The sequence below is a fragment of the Pongo abelii genome, chromosome 20 (genome assembly GCF_028885655.2).
Source record: "Pongo abelii isolate AG06213 chromosome 20, NHGRI_mPonAbe1-v2.0_pri, whole genome shotgun sequence".
Lineage (NCBI taxonomy): Eukaryota > Metazoa > Chordata > Mammalia > Primates > Hominidae > Pongo > Pongo abelii.
The window spans coordinates 16,859,080-16,875,076 of NC_072005.2; the positions used below are offsets into that span (position 1 = coordinate 16,859,080).

The following is a 15,997-nucleotide window of genomic DNA, read 5'->3' on the forward strand; positions in this document are numbered from 1 at the left end:
GGTGGCGCGGGCCGGGGCAGCTCGGGGGTCGCGGAGAGGGGAAGCCCGTGCGTGGTGGAGGGAGCGGGGGACAGGTTCAAGGACTGCATCGTGGGAGTAGGCAGGCGCGAGAATCGTGGGGTTCTCCCACGCCGGGGTGAGCCCGGCGAGAAGCCCCCAGGACGATGAAGCTGGGGGAGGGGAAGGAGAGGCGTGCGCGCGTTTAGAGGAGGGGGAACAGGTGCTTGGGGGAGGGGTGGAGAGAAGGTCGGGGCTCCTGGTTGGGTCAGAGCTGCAGGAACTTGGGCAAGGGGCGCCGGCTGTGGCGAGGGTGCAGGTGGGGGTCGGTGCATCTGTTCTGGCCGCGCGCAGGTGTGACCTCCCTCCTTGACCTTGGCACGCGGATTGGGAGCGCCAGCGGAGTGTCTATATAAGGGCCGCTGCGCCGGGGGCTGCGGTCAGGTTCAGCGAAAGTGACACCGGTTCTCCTCCCCGCTGCAACTGCCCAGCACCCTCCACTCCCCTCCCTTCCCCCACGGTGCTGAATCTCCGAGCCCCCACGGGAATTCTTCCAGCCCTGGCTCCAGATCCTTTCCACTTACGGAGCAGAACCGGTCCCAGGGCTGGGTGACTTGGGGTCGGTGTCCTCCCTCTCAGCTCCAGACCCCACGCTGGGGAGGTCACAGGAGGGTACACCCTGCTTCTTAGTTTTTAAAATGAGGATGAATGGCTTCCTTAGAACGTGTTCTATTTTTATAAAAGGTTCACCGTGAACAAATGTGTAAATGTTTCTTGTTCATCGTTATTCTAGCACACCAGCAACTTACTAGATAATAGATTTTAGGCTTAGAAAAATAAAAGAACCCCAAACTTCATGAGCCTTCCTCCCACTTAGATGTAAATTACCACTATAGCTCAGAAAGGAAATAGCTTTATTCTCAGATGATAAAAATAAGCGCTCCTGTTTACTAAAAACTCAAACTGAAAAGGGCAAAGGAAAAAAAGAGAATTACTGTTAACATAGTGGTGGGCAGCCACCCTTCTTGATGTCTCTTCTATTCATTTACGCCTATGTAGTTATAGACGTAAATGCACGCTCTTTTTTTTTTTCGTTTCTTTTTAGACGGAGTTTCGCTCTGTCGCCCAGGCTGGAGTACAGTGGCGTGATCTCGGCTCACTGCAACCTCCACCTTCCGGGTTCAAGCGATTCTCCTGCCTCAGCCTTCTGAGTAGCTGGGACTACAGGCACCCGCCACCACACTTGGCTAATTTTTGCATTTTTAGTAGAGACAGGGCTTCACCATGTTGGCCAGGATAGTCTGGATCTCCTGACCTTGTGATCCACCCACCTAGGCCTCCCAAAGTGCTGGGATTACAGGCTGAGCCACTGCACCCAGCCAATGCATGCTCTTATGCTAACAGGATTACACTCTACTTGCTAGGAATTTTTATTCTATTTTTGCCTATCCACATGCCAGAGCCTATTTTCTTAAAAGCTATCCTGGAGAACATTACTTTGCAAAACAAAATAGGCTTTTGTGTTGTCCTAGCATGAACATGGGGCTATCTTTCCTTTCTGGGGAAGAATTCTTGGTGGTTCAGGCCAGTTCCTTGGGCAGTTGCAGAACCTTAGAAAATCTGAAACTGGCTGGGCACAGTGGCTCACGCCTATAATCCCAGCACTTTGGGAGGCCAAGACTGGCAGATCACCTGAGGTCAGGAGTTCAAAACCAGCCTGGCCAACATAGTGAAACCCCATCTCTATTAAAACTACAAAAATTAGCCGAGCGTGGTGGCATGCACCTGTAGTCCTAGCTACTTGGGAGGCTGAGGCAGGAGAATCACTTGAACCTGGGAGGCGGAGGTTGCCAGTGAGCTGAGATCACGCCATTGTACTCCAGCCTGGGCGACAGAGCAAGACTCTGTCTCGAAAAAAATAAAATCTGAAATGAGGAGGGTTGGAGCCCTGTGGGGATGTAGGACACAAATGTCTTGAGAAAAGAGGTCTCTAAGCTGCCTGGGAACTTGCAGGAAGGTTCAAGATATTTCTGCAGAAGTCCTAGAATAAGCCATCCAGGCTCTAAGTGCCAGAGCCTGAAGTTTCCTGAAGGCTGAGAAGTGGTTCCAAACCCTGGCTATTCATGAATTGATGAGACGCTCCTGGGAGCTTTTTTTCTTTTCTTTTCTTTTCTTTTTTTTTTTTTTTTTTGAGACGGAATCTCGCTCTGTCGCCCAGGCTGGGGTGCTGGAGTGCAGTGGCGCGGTCTCAGCTCACTGCAAGCTCCGCCTCCCGGGTTCACGCCATTCTCCTGCCTCAGCCTCCCAAGTAGCTGGGACTACAGGTGCATGCCACCACACCCTGCTAATTTTTTTTTTTTTTTTTGTATTTTTAGTAGAGACAGGGTTTCACCGTGTTAGCCAGGATGGTCTCGATCTCCTGACCTCGTGATCCGCCTGCCTCGGCCTCCCAAAGTGCTGGGATTATGGGTGTGAGCCACCGCGCCTGGCCTCCTGGGAGCTTTTAAACACCCTATCTCCACCCCCCACCAATTGAATCAGAATATTAATCTCCCCTCCCTCAGTGACTGATGTCTGTTATCAGGGCTGAGGATACCCCACCCAGTTCAACCTCCTCCTTTCATAACTGGGGAAACAGGAAATAGTGGCTAAGCTATCTTAAATACACAATGAGCCTGTGATCCCATGGCTGGTCAGTTGCAGCCTTGGGACTCAGCCCAGGTCTGCTTGACTCTAAGAATCAGTACAATTGATGTGAGATTGGTTTCCTTAGAAAAGTAAGGTGTTGGAGGCCAGATGTGATGGCTCATGCCTGTAGTCCTAGCACTTTGGGAGGTGAGGCGGGTGGATCACTTGAGCCCAGGATTTTGAAACCAGCCTGGGCAACATGACAAAACCCCGTCTCTACTACAAATGCAAAAAATAGCCAGGTGTGGTGGCACACGCCTGTAATCCCAGGTACTTGGGAGGCTGAGACATGAGAATCGCTTGAATCCAGGAGATGGAGGTTGCAGTGAGCCGAAATCTCGCTGCTGCACTCCAGCCTGGGTGACAGAGCCTGGCTGAGACTCTGTCTTGGAAAACGAAAAGAAAAGAAAGAAAAGAAAAGTAAGGTGTTGGATTGAACTGTTCGTCCCCGTTTGGTATGCATGCTGGGTATCTGTAAATTTTCTTCTCAGAATTTGTGTGCTGGACCAGCTACAGAATTTGCCAGGCCAATACAAAGTATCAGTGTGGGGCCTCTTGTTCAGAAATTAAGAATTTCATAGCCAGGCATGGTGGTGTGTGTCTGTGGTCCCAGCTACTTGGGAAGCTGAGGCTGGAGGATCGCTTGAGCCCAGGAGTTGGAGCTCAACTGTGCCTGGCTGGGTCAGGCTTTCTTGAGAATCCTGAGAATGGATGAAGCTCAGAGTGTGGTCCTCAACAGAGCAGCATCAATGTCACCTGGGAGCTACAGTGAGCTATGATCACCCCACCGCCCTCCAGCCTGGACAACAGAGCAAGACCGTGTCTCCTAAAAAAAAATAATAATAAAAAAGAGAATGTCAGCATAGGTCAGATAATCTCAGCATTTGGGGAGGCTGAGGTTGGAAGATTGCTTGAGGCCAGGAGTTCATGGCCAGCCTGGGCAATATTGTGAAACCCCTTCTCTATAAAAAAATACAAAAATGGCCAGGCGTGGTGGCTCATACCTGTAATCCCAGCACTTTGGGAGGCCGACGTGGGCAGATCACCTAAGGTCAGGAGTTCGAGACCAGGCTGACCTACATGGAGAAACCCTGTCTCTACCAAAAATACAAAATTAGTGGGGCGTGGTGGCACATGCCTGTAATCCCAGCTACTAGGGAGGCTGAGGCAGGAGAATCACTTGAACCTGGGAGACAGAGGTTGCGGTGAGCCGAGATTGTGCCATTGCACTCCAGCCTGGGCAACAAGAATGAAACTCCGTCTCAATAAACAAATAAATAAAAATTACAAAAATACAAAATACAAAAATATTAGCCAGGTGTGGTGGCATGTGCCTGTAGTCCTAACTACTAGGGAAGCTGAGGTCAGAGGATTACCTGAACCCTACAAGGTGGAGGTTGCAGTGAGCCATGATCGTGCCACTGCACTCCAGCCTGGGCAACAGAGTGAGACCCTGTCTCGAAAAAAAAAAAAAAGAAAAAAGAAACTAAATGTCTCCGAATCATGGGAGTCAGTTCTACCACTAGCACTGAGTAAACACCACACTGGTTATTTCACCACCATGAGCTTCAGTTTATTTGTCTGTGAAATGGGATCATTGGTAAGAGAACCCCAGACTCCCTTTCCTAGCGATTGTAAAGATCTATTGAGAATTTTGTCAGGGATAAGGTCTAAGGCATTTGTGAGGGATGGTGATGTTTATTTGGAAGTCTATGGAGGAATATATTACTTGGGATACTGGCATTTTCTGGGTCAGGCTTGCTTACTTTTCTTTTTCTTTTCTTTTTTGAGATGGAGTCTTGTTTTGTTGGAGTGCAGTGGCACAATCTCACCTCACTGCAACCTCCACCTCCCAGATTCAAGTGATTCTCCTGCCTTAGCCTCCCAAGTACCTGGGATTACAAGTACCCACCACCACACCCAGCTAATTTTTTGTTTTGTTTTGTTTTTGGAGACAGAGTCTCGCCGTGTCTCTAGGCTGGAGTGCAGTGGCGCGATCTCGGCTCACTGCAACCTCCACTCCCGGGTTCAAGCGATTCTCCTGCCTCAGCCTCCTGAGAAGCTGGGATTACAGACACGCGCCACCATGCCCAGCTAATTTTTGTATTTTTAGTAGAAACGGGGTTTCACCACATTGACCAGGATGGTCTCAATCTCGACCTTGTGATCCGCCCACCTTGGCCTCCCAAAGTGCTGGGATTACAGGCGTTAGCCACTGCAACCGGCCTTTTTTTTTTGTATTTTTAGTAGAGATGAGTTTTCACCATGTTGGTCAGGGTGGTCTCAAATTCCTGAACTCAAGTGATCCACCCGCCTCAGCCTCCCAAAGTGCTGAGATTACAGGTGTGAGCCACTGCTCTCGGCCAATTTAACTTAAAAAAAATTTTTTTTTTGAGGCAGGGTCTTGCTCTGTCTCCCAGGCTGGAGTGCAGTAGTGCACTCATAGCTCACTGTGGCCCCCAACTCCTGGGCTCAAGCAGTCATCCCACCTCAGCTTCCCATGAGCAACTGTGCCTGGCTGTGTCAGGCTTTCTTGAGAATCCTGAGAAAGGATGAAGCTCAGAGTGTGGTCCTCAACTGAGCAGTGTCAATGTCACCTGGGAGCTGGTTAGAAATGCAAAGCCCCTGCGGTGGCTCATGCCTATAATCCCAGCACTTTGGGAAGCCAAGGTAGCTGGATCACAAGGTCAGGAGTTTGAGACCAGCCAGGCCAACATGGTGAAACCCCGTCTCTACTAAAAATACAAAAACTAGCCAGGCATGGTGGCGGGCTCCTGTAATCCCAGCTACTTGGGTGGCTGAGGAAGGAGAATCGCTTGAAACCAGAAGATGGAAGTTGCAGTGAGCCGAGATCGCACCACTGCACTCCAGCCTGGGCAAAAGAGCGAAACTCCATCTCAAAAAAAAAAAAAAATGAAATGCAGAGTTCTGGCCAAGCTCAGTGGCTCACGCCTGTAATCCCAACACTTTGGGAGGCTGAGGCAGGCAGTTCACTCGAGGTCAGGAGTTCAAGACTGGCCTGGCCAACATGGCGAAATCCTCTCTCTTCTAAAAATACAAAAATTAGCCAGTCATGGTGGCACACACCTGTAATCCCAGCTGCTCAGGAGGCTGAGGCAGGAGAGTCGCTTGAACCAGGGAGGTGGAGGTTGCAGTGAGCCGAGATTGCGCCATTGCACTCCGGCCTGGGCAACAAGATCCAAGAGCGAAACTCCATTTCAGAAAAAAAAAAAAAGAGAGAAAGAAATGCAGAACCCCAGGCCCCACCCAGCTCTGCCCAATGAGAGTCTGCATTTGAGCAAAATCTGTGGGTGATTTCGCTCATTTCTGGGGTCCCCAAGCTCCATGTGAGGAAAGAGAAGGAAGCAGTTGAGTGCTGGCTGCAAAACTGAAGAAATGAGTGAATCAATGACAATCCTGGATGCCTTGAGCCTTGACCCATCCAAAGAATCTCTCAGACCAGTACTTCTCAAACTCACCTACACACCAGACTTACCTAGGGAGATTTTAAAAATCCTTTTGGGCCAGACGCGGTGGCTCATGCCTGTAATCCCAGCACTTTGGGAGGCCGAGGCAGGTGGATCACTTGAGGTCAGGAGTTCGAGACCAGCCCGGCCAATATGGTGAAAGCCCATCTCTACTAAAAATTCAAAAATTAGCCACGCATGGTGGTGTGCACCTGTAATCCCAGCTACTTGGGAGGCTGAGGCACAAGTATTGCTTGAACATGGGAGGCGGAGGTTTGCATTGAGCCGAGATTTGCCACTGCACTCCAGTCTGGGTGACACAGCGAGACTCCATCTCAAAAAAAAAAAAAATCCTGTTGTCCTGATCGTCACCCCTCTTTCATTTAAATCAGAATTGTGGGTCAGGCGTGGTGGCTCACGCCTGTAATCCCAGCACTTTGGGAGGCTGAGGCTGGTGGATCACCTGAGGTCAGGAATTTGAGAGCAGCCTGACCAACATGGTGAAACCCTGTCTACTAAAAATACAAAAATTAGCCAGGCGTGATGGCGGGCGCCTGTAGTCCTGGCTACTTGGTAGGCTGAGGTGGGAGAATCGCTTGAACCTGGGAGGCGGAGGTTGCAGTGAGCAGAGATCATGCCATTGCACTCCAGCCTGGGCGACGGAGCGAGACTCTGTCTCAGAAAAATAAATAAATTAATAAATAATAAATTAATTAAATAAGTAACTCAGACTCATAGGGCTGAAGGAGGTGGCTCACGTCTGTAATCCCAGCACGTTGGGACACCAAGGCAGGCAGATCGCTTGAAGCCAGGCGTTGGAGACCAGCCTGGCCAACACAGTGAAACCCTGTCTCTACTAAAAATTTAAAAATTAGCCAGGCATGGTGGCGCAAGCCTGTAATCCCAGCCACTCTGGAGGCTGAGGCACGAGAATCGCTTGAACCTGGGAGGCGGAGGTTGCAGTGACTCTGTCTCAAAAAAAAAAAAAAGAGATGGGGGTTCTGCTGTGTTGCCCAGAGTGGTCTTGAACTCCTGGGCTCAGGAGATCCACCTGCCTTGGCTTCCCCAAGTGTTGGGATTACAGGCATGAGCCACTGCCCCCGGCCAACCACTGATCTTTCTACTACCTCCAGAGTTTTGCCTTTTCCAGAATGTCCTGTGGTTGGAATCATGCAGTATGTACCCCTTTCAGACTGGCTTCTTTCACTTAGGAGTATGCATTTAAGGTTCCTCCATGTCTTTTCATGTCTTGATAGCTCACTGAATAATGGTGCGATCTTGGCTCACTGCAACCTCTGCCTCCCAGGTTCAAGTGATTCTCCTGCCTCAGCCTCCCGAGTAGCTAGGATTACAGGCATGTGTCACCATGCCTGGCTAATTTTTTGTATTTTTAGTAGAGACGGGGTTTCTCCATGTTGGCCAGGCTGGTCTCGAACTCCCGACCTCAGTTGATCTGCCCGCCTTGGCCTCCCAAAGTGTTGGGATTACAGGTGTGAGCCACTGCACCCGGCCAAATAATATTTCATAGTAAGGATGTTCCATGGTTTGTTTATCCACTCACTTCCTGCAGGACATCTTGGTTGCAGTTTTAACTTTTTTTTTTTTTTTTTTTGAGACGGAGTCTCGCTCTGTTGCCAGGCTGGAGTGCAGTGGTGTGATCTCGGCTCACTGCAACCTCCGGCTCACTGGTTCAAGCAATTCTCCTGCCTCAGCCTCCTGAGTAGCTAGGATTACAGATGCCCGCCACCATGCCCAGCTAATTTTTGTGTTTTTAGTAGAGACAGGGTTTCACCATGTTGGCCAGGCTAGTCTTGAACTCCTGACCTCAAGTGATCCACCTGTCTCAGCCTCCCAAAGTGCTGGGATTACAGGTGTGAGCCACCACACCCAGACAAGTTTTAACATTTTTCATATGCTGTTAGGACCAAAGAAAACCATTCTTTGATCCCTGATTTGAGATCTCTGGTTTGAACTACAAGCTTTTTGAGGGCAGGAGGCTGTTGACTCCTGCTCCACCTTGTGAGGCAGAGGCTGCTGTCTTCATTTTACAGGGGAGGAAACTGAGGCAGAATGCTGCGCTCAAAAGCTCAGGAGGAAAAGACTGGTCCTAGAGTCACTGAGAGACTCGGTAGTACCCCATGCTTCATACACCTCTGACTGAATAGCACATTGCTAGAGTGCCCTGGGGACCCTTCTAGCACCACCCAGCCATCTGCAAATGAGGCACTGACCCCTGAAAAAGGAAAGTCACAGAGTCCATTACAGACCACGACTTAGGGACCGAAAGCTTCTTCCTCTCTTCCGAGGCAGAGCTGATTTTTTTCTGTTTGTTTGTTTGTTTATTTATGTATTTATTTATTTATTTATTTTGAGATGGAGTTTCGCTGCTATTGCCCAGGTTGGAGTGCAGTGGTGTGATCTCGGCTCACTGCAACCTCCGCCTCGTGGGTTCAAGCGATTCTCCTGCCTCAGCCTCCTGAGTAGCTGGGACTACAGGCGCCTGCCACCACGCCCAGCTAATTTTTGTATTTTTAATAGAGATGGGGTTTCACTCTATTGGCCAGGCTGGTCTCGAACTCCTGACCTCGTGATCCACCCGCCTCGGTCTCCCAAAGTGCTGGGATTACAGGCATCAGCCACTGCGCCCGGCCTGTTTTTTTTTTTTTTTTTTTTTTTTTTTTTTTGAGACAGTTTTTTGCTCCTATTGTCCAGGTTGGAGTGCAGTGGCATGATCTCGACTCACTGCAACCTCCGCCTCCCAGGTTCAAGCGATTCTCCTGCCTCAGCTGCCGGAGTAGCTGGGATTACAGGCATGAGCCACCGCGCCTGGCTGAGGCAGAGCTGATTTTTAAAAAATCCATCTACTGAAATTTCCACCCACAGGTACTTTCCATTTCCGCACAGTTCCAGAAATACCTCTTGCGTCGTTGCTAGGCGCTAAGCAATCTCTTTTTCACCCTCACAGGCATCTTTGGAAATGACTGATATAGATTTGGTGTGGTCACCTTACCCAGGCTTTCCCAAGATGAGCATCGAGAGTCCCATGTCCAGCCGGGTGCGGGGGCTCACGCCTGTAATCCCAGCACTCTGGGAGGCCGAGGCAGGTGGATCACCTGAGGTGAGGAGTTCGAGACCAGCCTGGCCAACATGGAGAAATCCTGTCTCTACTAAAAATACAAAAGTTAGCCAGGCCTGGTGGCGGGTGCCTATAATCCCAGCTACTTGGGAGGCTGAGGCAGGAGAATCACTTGAACCCGGGAGGTGGAGGTTGCAGCGAGCCAAGATCGCACCACTACACTCCAGCCTGAGCGACAGAGCAAGACCCCATCTTGAAAAAGAATAAAAGTCCCATGTCCCAGGAAACCCCTGAGACTCAGGCAAAGGGGGATAGTTGGTCACCCTAGACAGCCTCCCCATCCTACATATGGGCAAACTGAGGCCCAGGGAAGGGAGGGATTAGCCTAAGCTCACCCAGTGAGAGGGGAATATGTTCGTGGCATGCAGCAGTTGAAAACCTATTGGCTTCATGGGGCTGCCGCAAACCTATCAAGAGAAACCAAGGAGTTTGGAAAGGAGAAAGGACCTGGGCTTTTTTTTTTTTTTTTTTTTTTTTTTTTTTTTTTTTTTTTTTTTTGAGGTAGAGTCTCACTCTGTCACTCAGGCTGGAGTGCAATGGCACGATCTTGGCTCACTGCAATTTCTGCCTCCTGGGTTCAAGCAATTCTCCTGCCTCAGCTTCCTGAGTAGCTGGGATTATAGCCATCCGCCACCATACCCGGCTAATTTTTGTATTTTTAGTGGAGACGAGGTTTCACCATGTTGGCCAGGCTGGTCTCAAACTCAAACTCCTGACCTCAGGTGATCACTTGCCTCGGCCTCCCAGAGTGCTGGGATTACAGGCGTGAGCCACTGCGCCCGACCGTCATCTGGGTCTTTTGACAGTGAAGCAAACTGAGGCTTGGGGGGGCAGGCAGTCACTTGCCCAAGGCCATGCTGGAGTGAGTGGCAGAGCCAGAAGCTAGGCATGTGATGAGGTTTTGCCATGTTGCCCAGGCTGGTCTCGAACCCCTGAGCTCAAGTGATCTGCCTGCCTCGGCCTCCGAAAGTGCTGGATACAGGTGTGAGCCACCGCGCCCAGCCGGCATGTGACTTTTATAGCAGGGCACACACATACTGCAAACATGGGCATCTGCCCATCAGAGCGTAACTCATGCAAACCCTAGGTCCCTACCCCCACTCCCCAACCTCGGTCCCTGGGATGATCCCAGAGGGCACAAGAAAGATCCTGGAAAGAATTCAGTCCCTGGGAGTTATTTTTAGATGCAGAGGTATCCATTTCTGCAAAACATGGGTGCCTCACCTGACCTGGCCTCTGCACAGGCCACCAGCTGCTCTGAGGGATTAACTCTCAGCCAGTTGTGTTTTAAATAGACCTTAGGAGAGGAGCTGAAGCATTTTACCTCATACCCTGGGACCTTGGTCAATGTTAAGACGTAGGACAACCTTGAGAGCAGGGAGAAGGTGCATTTTGGGCTCATAACTCCAGGGTGAGATTAGAGGAGGGAAAAGCTCATTCCAGTCCTCATCAGGAGTTAAACAAGCGATGTTCTACTTTGTTTTTAAAAAAAGAGATGTGGAGAGAAAAAAGTGGCTTGTTCAAGATCACATGGTTAGTTGGTGGGGATAGCAAGGAGAGAGGCAAGTGTGTTGATTACTTACTCTAAACAGGGATGTCCAATCTTTTGGCTTCCCTGGGCCATCTTCGAAGAAGAATTATCTTGGGCCTCACATAAAATACACTCACACTAACGATAGCTGATTAGCTTAAAAAAAAAAAAGTCACAAAAAAAACCTCATAATTTTTTTTTTTTTTTTTTTTTTTTTTGAGGCGGAGTCTTGCTCTGTGGCCCAGGCTGGAGTGCAGTGGTATGACCTTGGCTCACTGCAACCTCCACCTCTTGAGTTCAAGTGATTCTCATACCTCAGCTTCCCAAGTAGCTGAGATTACAGGTGCACGCCACCACGTCCGGCTACTTTTTGTATTTTTAGTAGAGATGGGGGTTTCACCATGTTGGCTAGGCTGTCTCGAACTCCTGACCTCAAGTGATCTGCCTGCCTTGGCCTCCCAAAGTGTTGGGATTACAGGCATGAGCCACTGAGCCCGGCCATAAGTGTATCATTTTGCAGCCCAGCCTTTTCACTCAGCAGTGTAAGCTTATGGGACTTGTCTTTGTTGATACATCGAAAACAGAGATTCTCTAACCAGAAGGGATTCTGTTCCCAAAGGATAAATTTGGCAATATCTGGAGACATTCTTGGTTGTCACAGCTGTGTGGTGCCACTGTCATCTAGTGGGTGGAAGCCAGGGGTGCTGCTTAACATGCTATAATGCACAGACTGCCCCCATAGCAAACAATGATCTGATCCCAAATGTCAACAGAGCTGAGGTTGAAAAACCCTGATCAAGGTCTAGTTCACTTTTCTTTTTCATTTTTCTTTTTTGTTTGTTTGTTTTTTTCTGAGATGGAGCCTCCCTCTGTCACCCAGGCTGGAGTGTAGTAGCGCAATCTTGGCTCACTGCAACCTCCACCTCCCGGGTTCAAGCGATTCTCCTGCCCCAGCCCACTAAGTAGCTGGGATTACAGGCACCCGCCACCATGCCTGGCTAATTTTTGTATTTTTAGTAAAGACAGGGTTTCACCATGTTGGCCAGGCTGGTCTCGAACTCCTGACCTCGAGTGATCCGCCTGCCTTGGCCTCCCAAAGCGCTGGGTGAGCCACTGCACCCAGCCTGGTTCACTTTTAAATAGCTACTATATGGCACTCCACATTTTGTGGCTTCCCACAGCTTTACTAAGAGACTGTTGATTTCACTTTTTCTCCTGTTGCAACATTGTATCAGTGAAACATCTTCCTTCTCTATGTCTTTGTTTATGGTGCTTGTTTCTTTGGGGTTAATAGCAAGGAGTGGAATTGCTGGGGTCCAGGGGATGCACAGCTTCATATTTCCCTGGTATTGCCAAGTTGCCTCTAACATGGTAATGCCCACTGATGCACTCACCTGGATTTGTAGGAGAAACTCTGGCATTGATGATTATTTCCCCCCCTGAGGTTGACCAAGCTAAGAAGAAGGTAATTCCTTCTACAGAGTAGAGTGCACTACACATTTCTCAATTAATAAATTGAACAGAGAAGGTCATTGTTGTTACAGTGTCACCAGAAATGGCCAGGCCTGCTGGTGGCTCACACCTGAAATCCCAGCACTTTGGGAGGCCAAGGCAGGAGGATCATTTGAAGCCAGGAGTTCAAGAGCAGCCTGGGCCACACAGTGAGATCCTATCTTTACAAAAAAAGAAAAAAAAAAGTATAAAAATTGGCCAGGCATGGTGGCACATGTCTTTACTCCTAGCTACTTGGAAGGCTCAAACCCAGGAGTTTGAGGCTGCAGTGAGCTATGATTGCATCACTGCACTCCAGGCTGGGTGACAGAGCAAGATGCTGTCTCTTAAAAAAAGTGTCCAGGGCCAGGCGCTGTGGTTCATGCCTGTAATCCCAGCACTTTGGGAGGCCACGGTGGGTAGATCACCTGAGGTCAGGAGTTCGAGACCAGTTTGGCCAACATGGAGAAAACTTGTCTCTACTAAAAATACAAAATTAGCCAGGCGTGGTGGTCCATGCCTGTAATCCCAGCTAGTCGGGAGGCTGAGGCAGGAGGATTGCTTAAACCCAGGAGGCAGAGGTTGCGGTGAGCCAAGATGGCGCCATTGCACTCCAGCCTGCATAACAAGAGCGAAACACCATCTCAAACAAACAAACAACAACAACAAAAAACAGGACCCAGAGGGATGCACGTTTCCCATAAATTGATTCACAGTTATTTCTTGAACCTGTACGATGTGTCCAACACAGCCCCTGTTCGGTGGCAGAGAAGGCCTCCGTGGCTGCTGAACTCACGGAGGGATGAAGATCAAATCCACCTGTTGAATGTATCATTAGTATATACAGATTTCTTAATCTGTTGCAGATGCTATAATCTGTTGCAGTGGCAATAAACCAGTAGACCAGGTGGCTTATAAACAACAAATTTATTTCTCAGAGTTCTGGAGGCTGGAAGTCTGAGATCAGGGCACTAACATGGTCAAGTTCTAATGAGGGCCCTCTTCTGGCTTGCAGATGATCAGTCTCTCCTTGTGTCCTCATATGGTAGACAGCAGAAAGCAGCAGGCTTTCTCATGACTCTTATTTGTTTATTTATTGAGATAGAGTCTTGCTCTGTCACCCAGGCTGGAGTGCAGTGGCTGGATCACGGCTCACTGCAGCCTCAACCTTCCAGGCTCAGGTGGTCCTCCCACCTCAGAAGTAGCTGGGAATACAGACGCCTGCCATCACGGTCAGCTAATTTTTGTTGTCGTTGTTGTTTTAGAGATGAGACTTCACTATGTTCCCAGGGCTGGTCTGGAGCTCCTAGGCTCAAGAGATCCTCTGGCCTCAGCCTCCCAAAGTGCTGGGATTACAGGTATGAGTCACCACACCTGGCCTGTCTTGACTCTTTTCTTTTTTTTTTTTTTTTTAGAGACAGAGTCTCACTCTGTCACCCAGGCTGGAGTGCAATGGTGCAATCTCAGCTCACTGCAACCTCTGCCTCCTGGGTTGAAGCGATTCTCCTACCTCAGCCTCCCTATTAGCTGGGACTACAGGCGCCTGCCGCAACGCCCAGCTAATTCTTGTATTTTTAGTAGAGACAGGGTTTCACCATATCGGCCAGGCTGATCTCGAACTCCTGACCTTGTCATCTGCCCGCCTCAGCCTCCCAAAGTGCTGGGATGACAGGCGTGAGCCACCATTTATAAAGGCTCTAACCCCATTTGTGAGGGGTCTACCCTGGTGACATAATCACCTCCCAAAGGCCTGACCTCCTAATGCTATCACAAGCGGGGAGGCGTAGGATTTCAACATACGAATTTTGGAGAGACAGGAACATTCTGTCCACAACAGACACTCTTTCTCTTCCCTGCCAAAAATAGACAAAACTGATTATTTCTTTTGCTTAGTCTTTTGAGTTGACTAATAAGAGATCACATTTTGGCCGGGCACGGTGGCTCATACCTGTAATCCCAGCACTTTGTGAGGCCGAGGCAGGCGGATCACGAGGTCAGGAGATCGAGACCATCTTGGCTAACACAGTGAAACCCCATCTCTACTAAAATTACAAAAAATTGGGCATGGTGGCGGGTGCCTGTAGTCCCAACTACTAGGGAGGCTGAGGCAGGAGAATGGCGTGAACCCGGGAGGCGGAGCCTGCAGTGTGAGCTGAGATTGCGCCACTGCACTCCAGCCTGGGGAGACAGAACAAGACTCCGTCTCAAACAAACAGAAAAAGAGAGAGATTACATTTTGTAACCTTGTTATCTCATGTCAACACTGACTGGAGTTTTCATTTTATTAGAATAAGTTGTATTAGGGGAATCGTTGGTTTTAGCTCTGGTCGTGTAATGTACAGAGTAGCTAGCTGTACCTTACAACTTGATCATAGTGTTGTTCTCTGCAGAACGAAACTAGTTGGGAAAGACAGAATCAATATGATGAAAGAAATGGTCACACCAGGAGACACCCAAGTTCTAACTCCAAGGTGTGGCCTTAGAAGATTATGAAGATACAACATAAAGATAGAACTATTTATAAAGATTATAAAGGCTTTATATGAGTAATACAAGATGCAAGGATTCGGTGAATAGACATTAATACTGTACCCCGAGTGTTGCATTTTCATGAACTTTTTTTTTTTTTTTTTTTTTTTGAGAGAGTCTTGCTGTTGGCCTGGGCTGGAGGGCAATGGCACGATCTCAGCTCACTGCAACCTCTGCCTCCTGGGTTCCAGCAATTCTCTTGACTCAGCCTCCCGAGTAGCTGAGATTAAAGGCGCCCACCACCACGCCTGGCTAATTTTTGTATTTTTAGTAGAAATGAGGTTTCACCGTGTTGGCCAGGCTGGTCTTGAACTCCTGACGTCAGGTGATCCACCCACCTAGCCCTCCCCAAGTGCTGGGATTACAGGCATGAGCCACCGTGCTCAGCCCTTTTTTTTTTTTTAAAAAAAAAAAAGCCCAGCCATAGGACCTAAGGACTCAGCAGTGGGGTTTTCAAGCCCCCTTCTTTTTAATATGGAATTTTAAAATACTTTTTGTCTTGGAAGAGTTTATGACTCACAAGAAGTTGCAAAAATGGTACAGAGAATTTGCAAATACACTTTACCCAGCTTCCTCCAGTGACATCTTATGTAATGATAGTGCATTATTAAAACCAGGAAATTGGCATTAGTACACTGTCATTAACTCAACTACAGACTTTATTTATTTATTATTTTTGAGACAGAGTCTCGCTCTGTCACCCAGGCTGGAGTGCAGTGGTGCGATCATGGCCTACTGCAGCCAAGAGTTTGAACTCTTGGATTCAAGTGATCCTCCCACCTCAACCTCTTGAGTAGCTGGAACTACAGGTGCACGCCACCATGCCCAGCTAATTAAAAAAATTTTTTGTGGAGATGGGGTCTCACTGTGTTGCCCACGCTGGCCTCCCTTCCCCTCCTCTCCCCTCCCCTCTCAACAGGGTCTTGCTCTGGAGCGCAGTGGCATGCTCATGACTCACTGCAGCCTCCACCTCACCAGCTCAGGTGATCTTCCTGCCTCAGCTTCCCGAGTAGCTGGGACTACAGGAGCATGCCACCACGCCCAGCTAATTTTTAAAATTTTTTTGCAGAGATGGGGTCTCACTATGTTGCCCATGTTGGTCTTGAACACCCAGGCTCAAGTGATCCACCTGGCTCAGCCTCCCAGAGTGTTGGGATT

The 15,997-nt window shown here is 49.1% G+C and overlaps 1 protein-coding gene across 2 annotated transcripts in view; it reads left to right on the forward strand.

Moving 5' to 3' along the window:
• Window positions 1-15,997, forward strand: part of TMEM38A (transmembrane protein 38A) — a 28,569-nt gene that overhangs the window by 429 nt on the left and 12,143 nt on the right. Inside the window, exon 2 of one of the 2 annotated variants that reach the window (XM_024238416.3) lies at window positions 13,576-13,668. The exons of the other annotated variant lie outside the window; for it this stretch is intronic. Within the exon in view, the coding sequence (XP_024094184.1) occupies window positions 13,576-13,668 (93 nt within the window). The remainder of the gene's footprint in view (window positions 1-13,575; window positions 13,669-15,997) is intronic. 2 annotated transcript variants of the gene reach the window in all.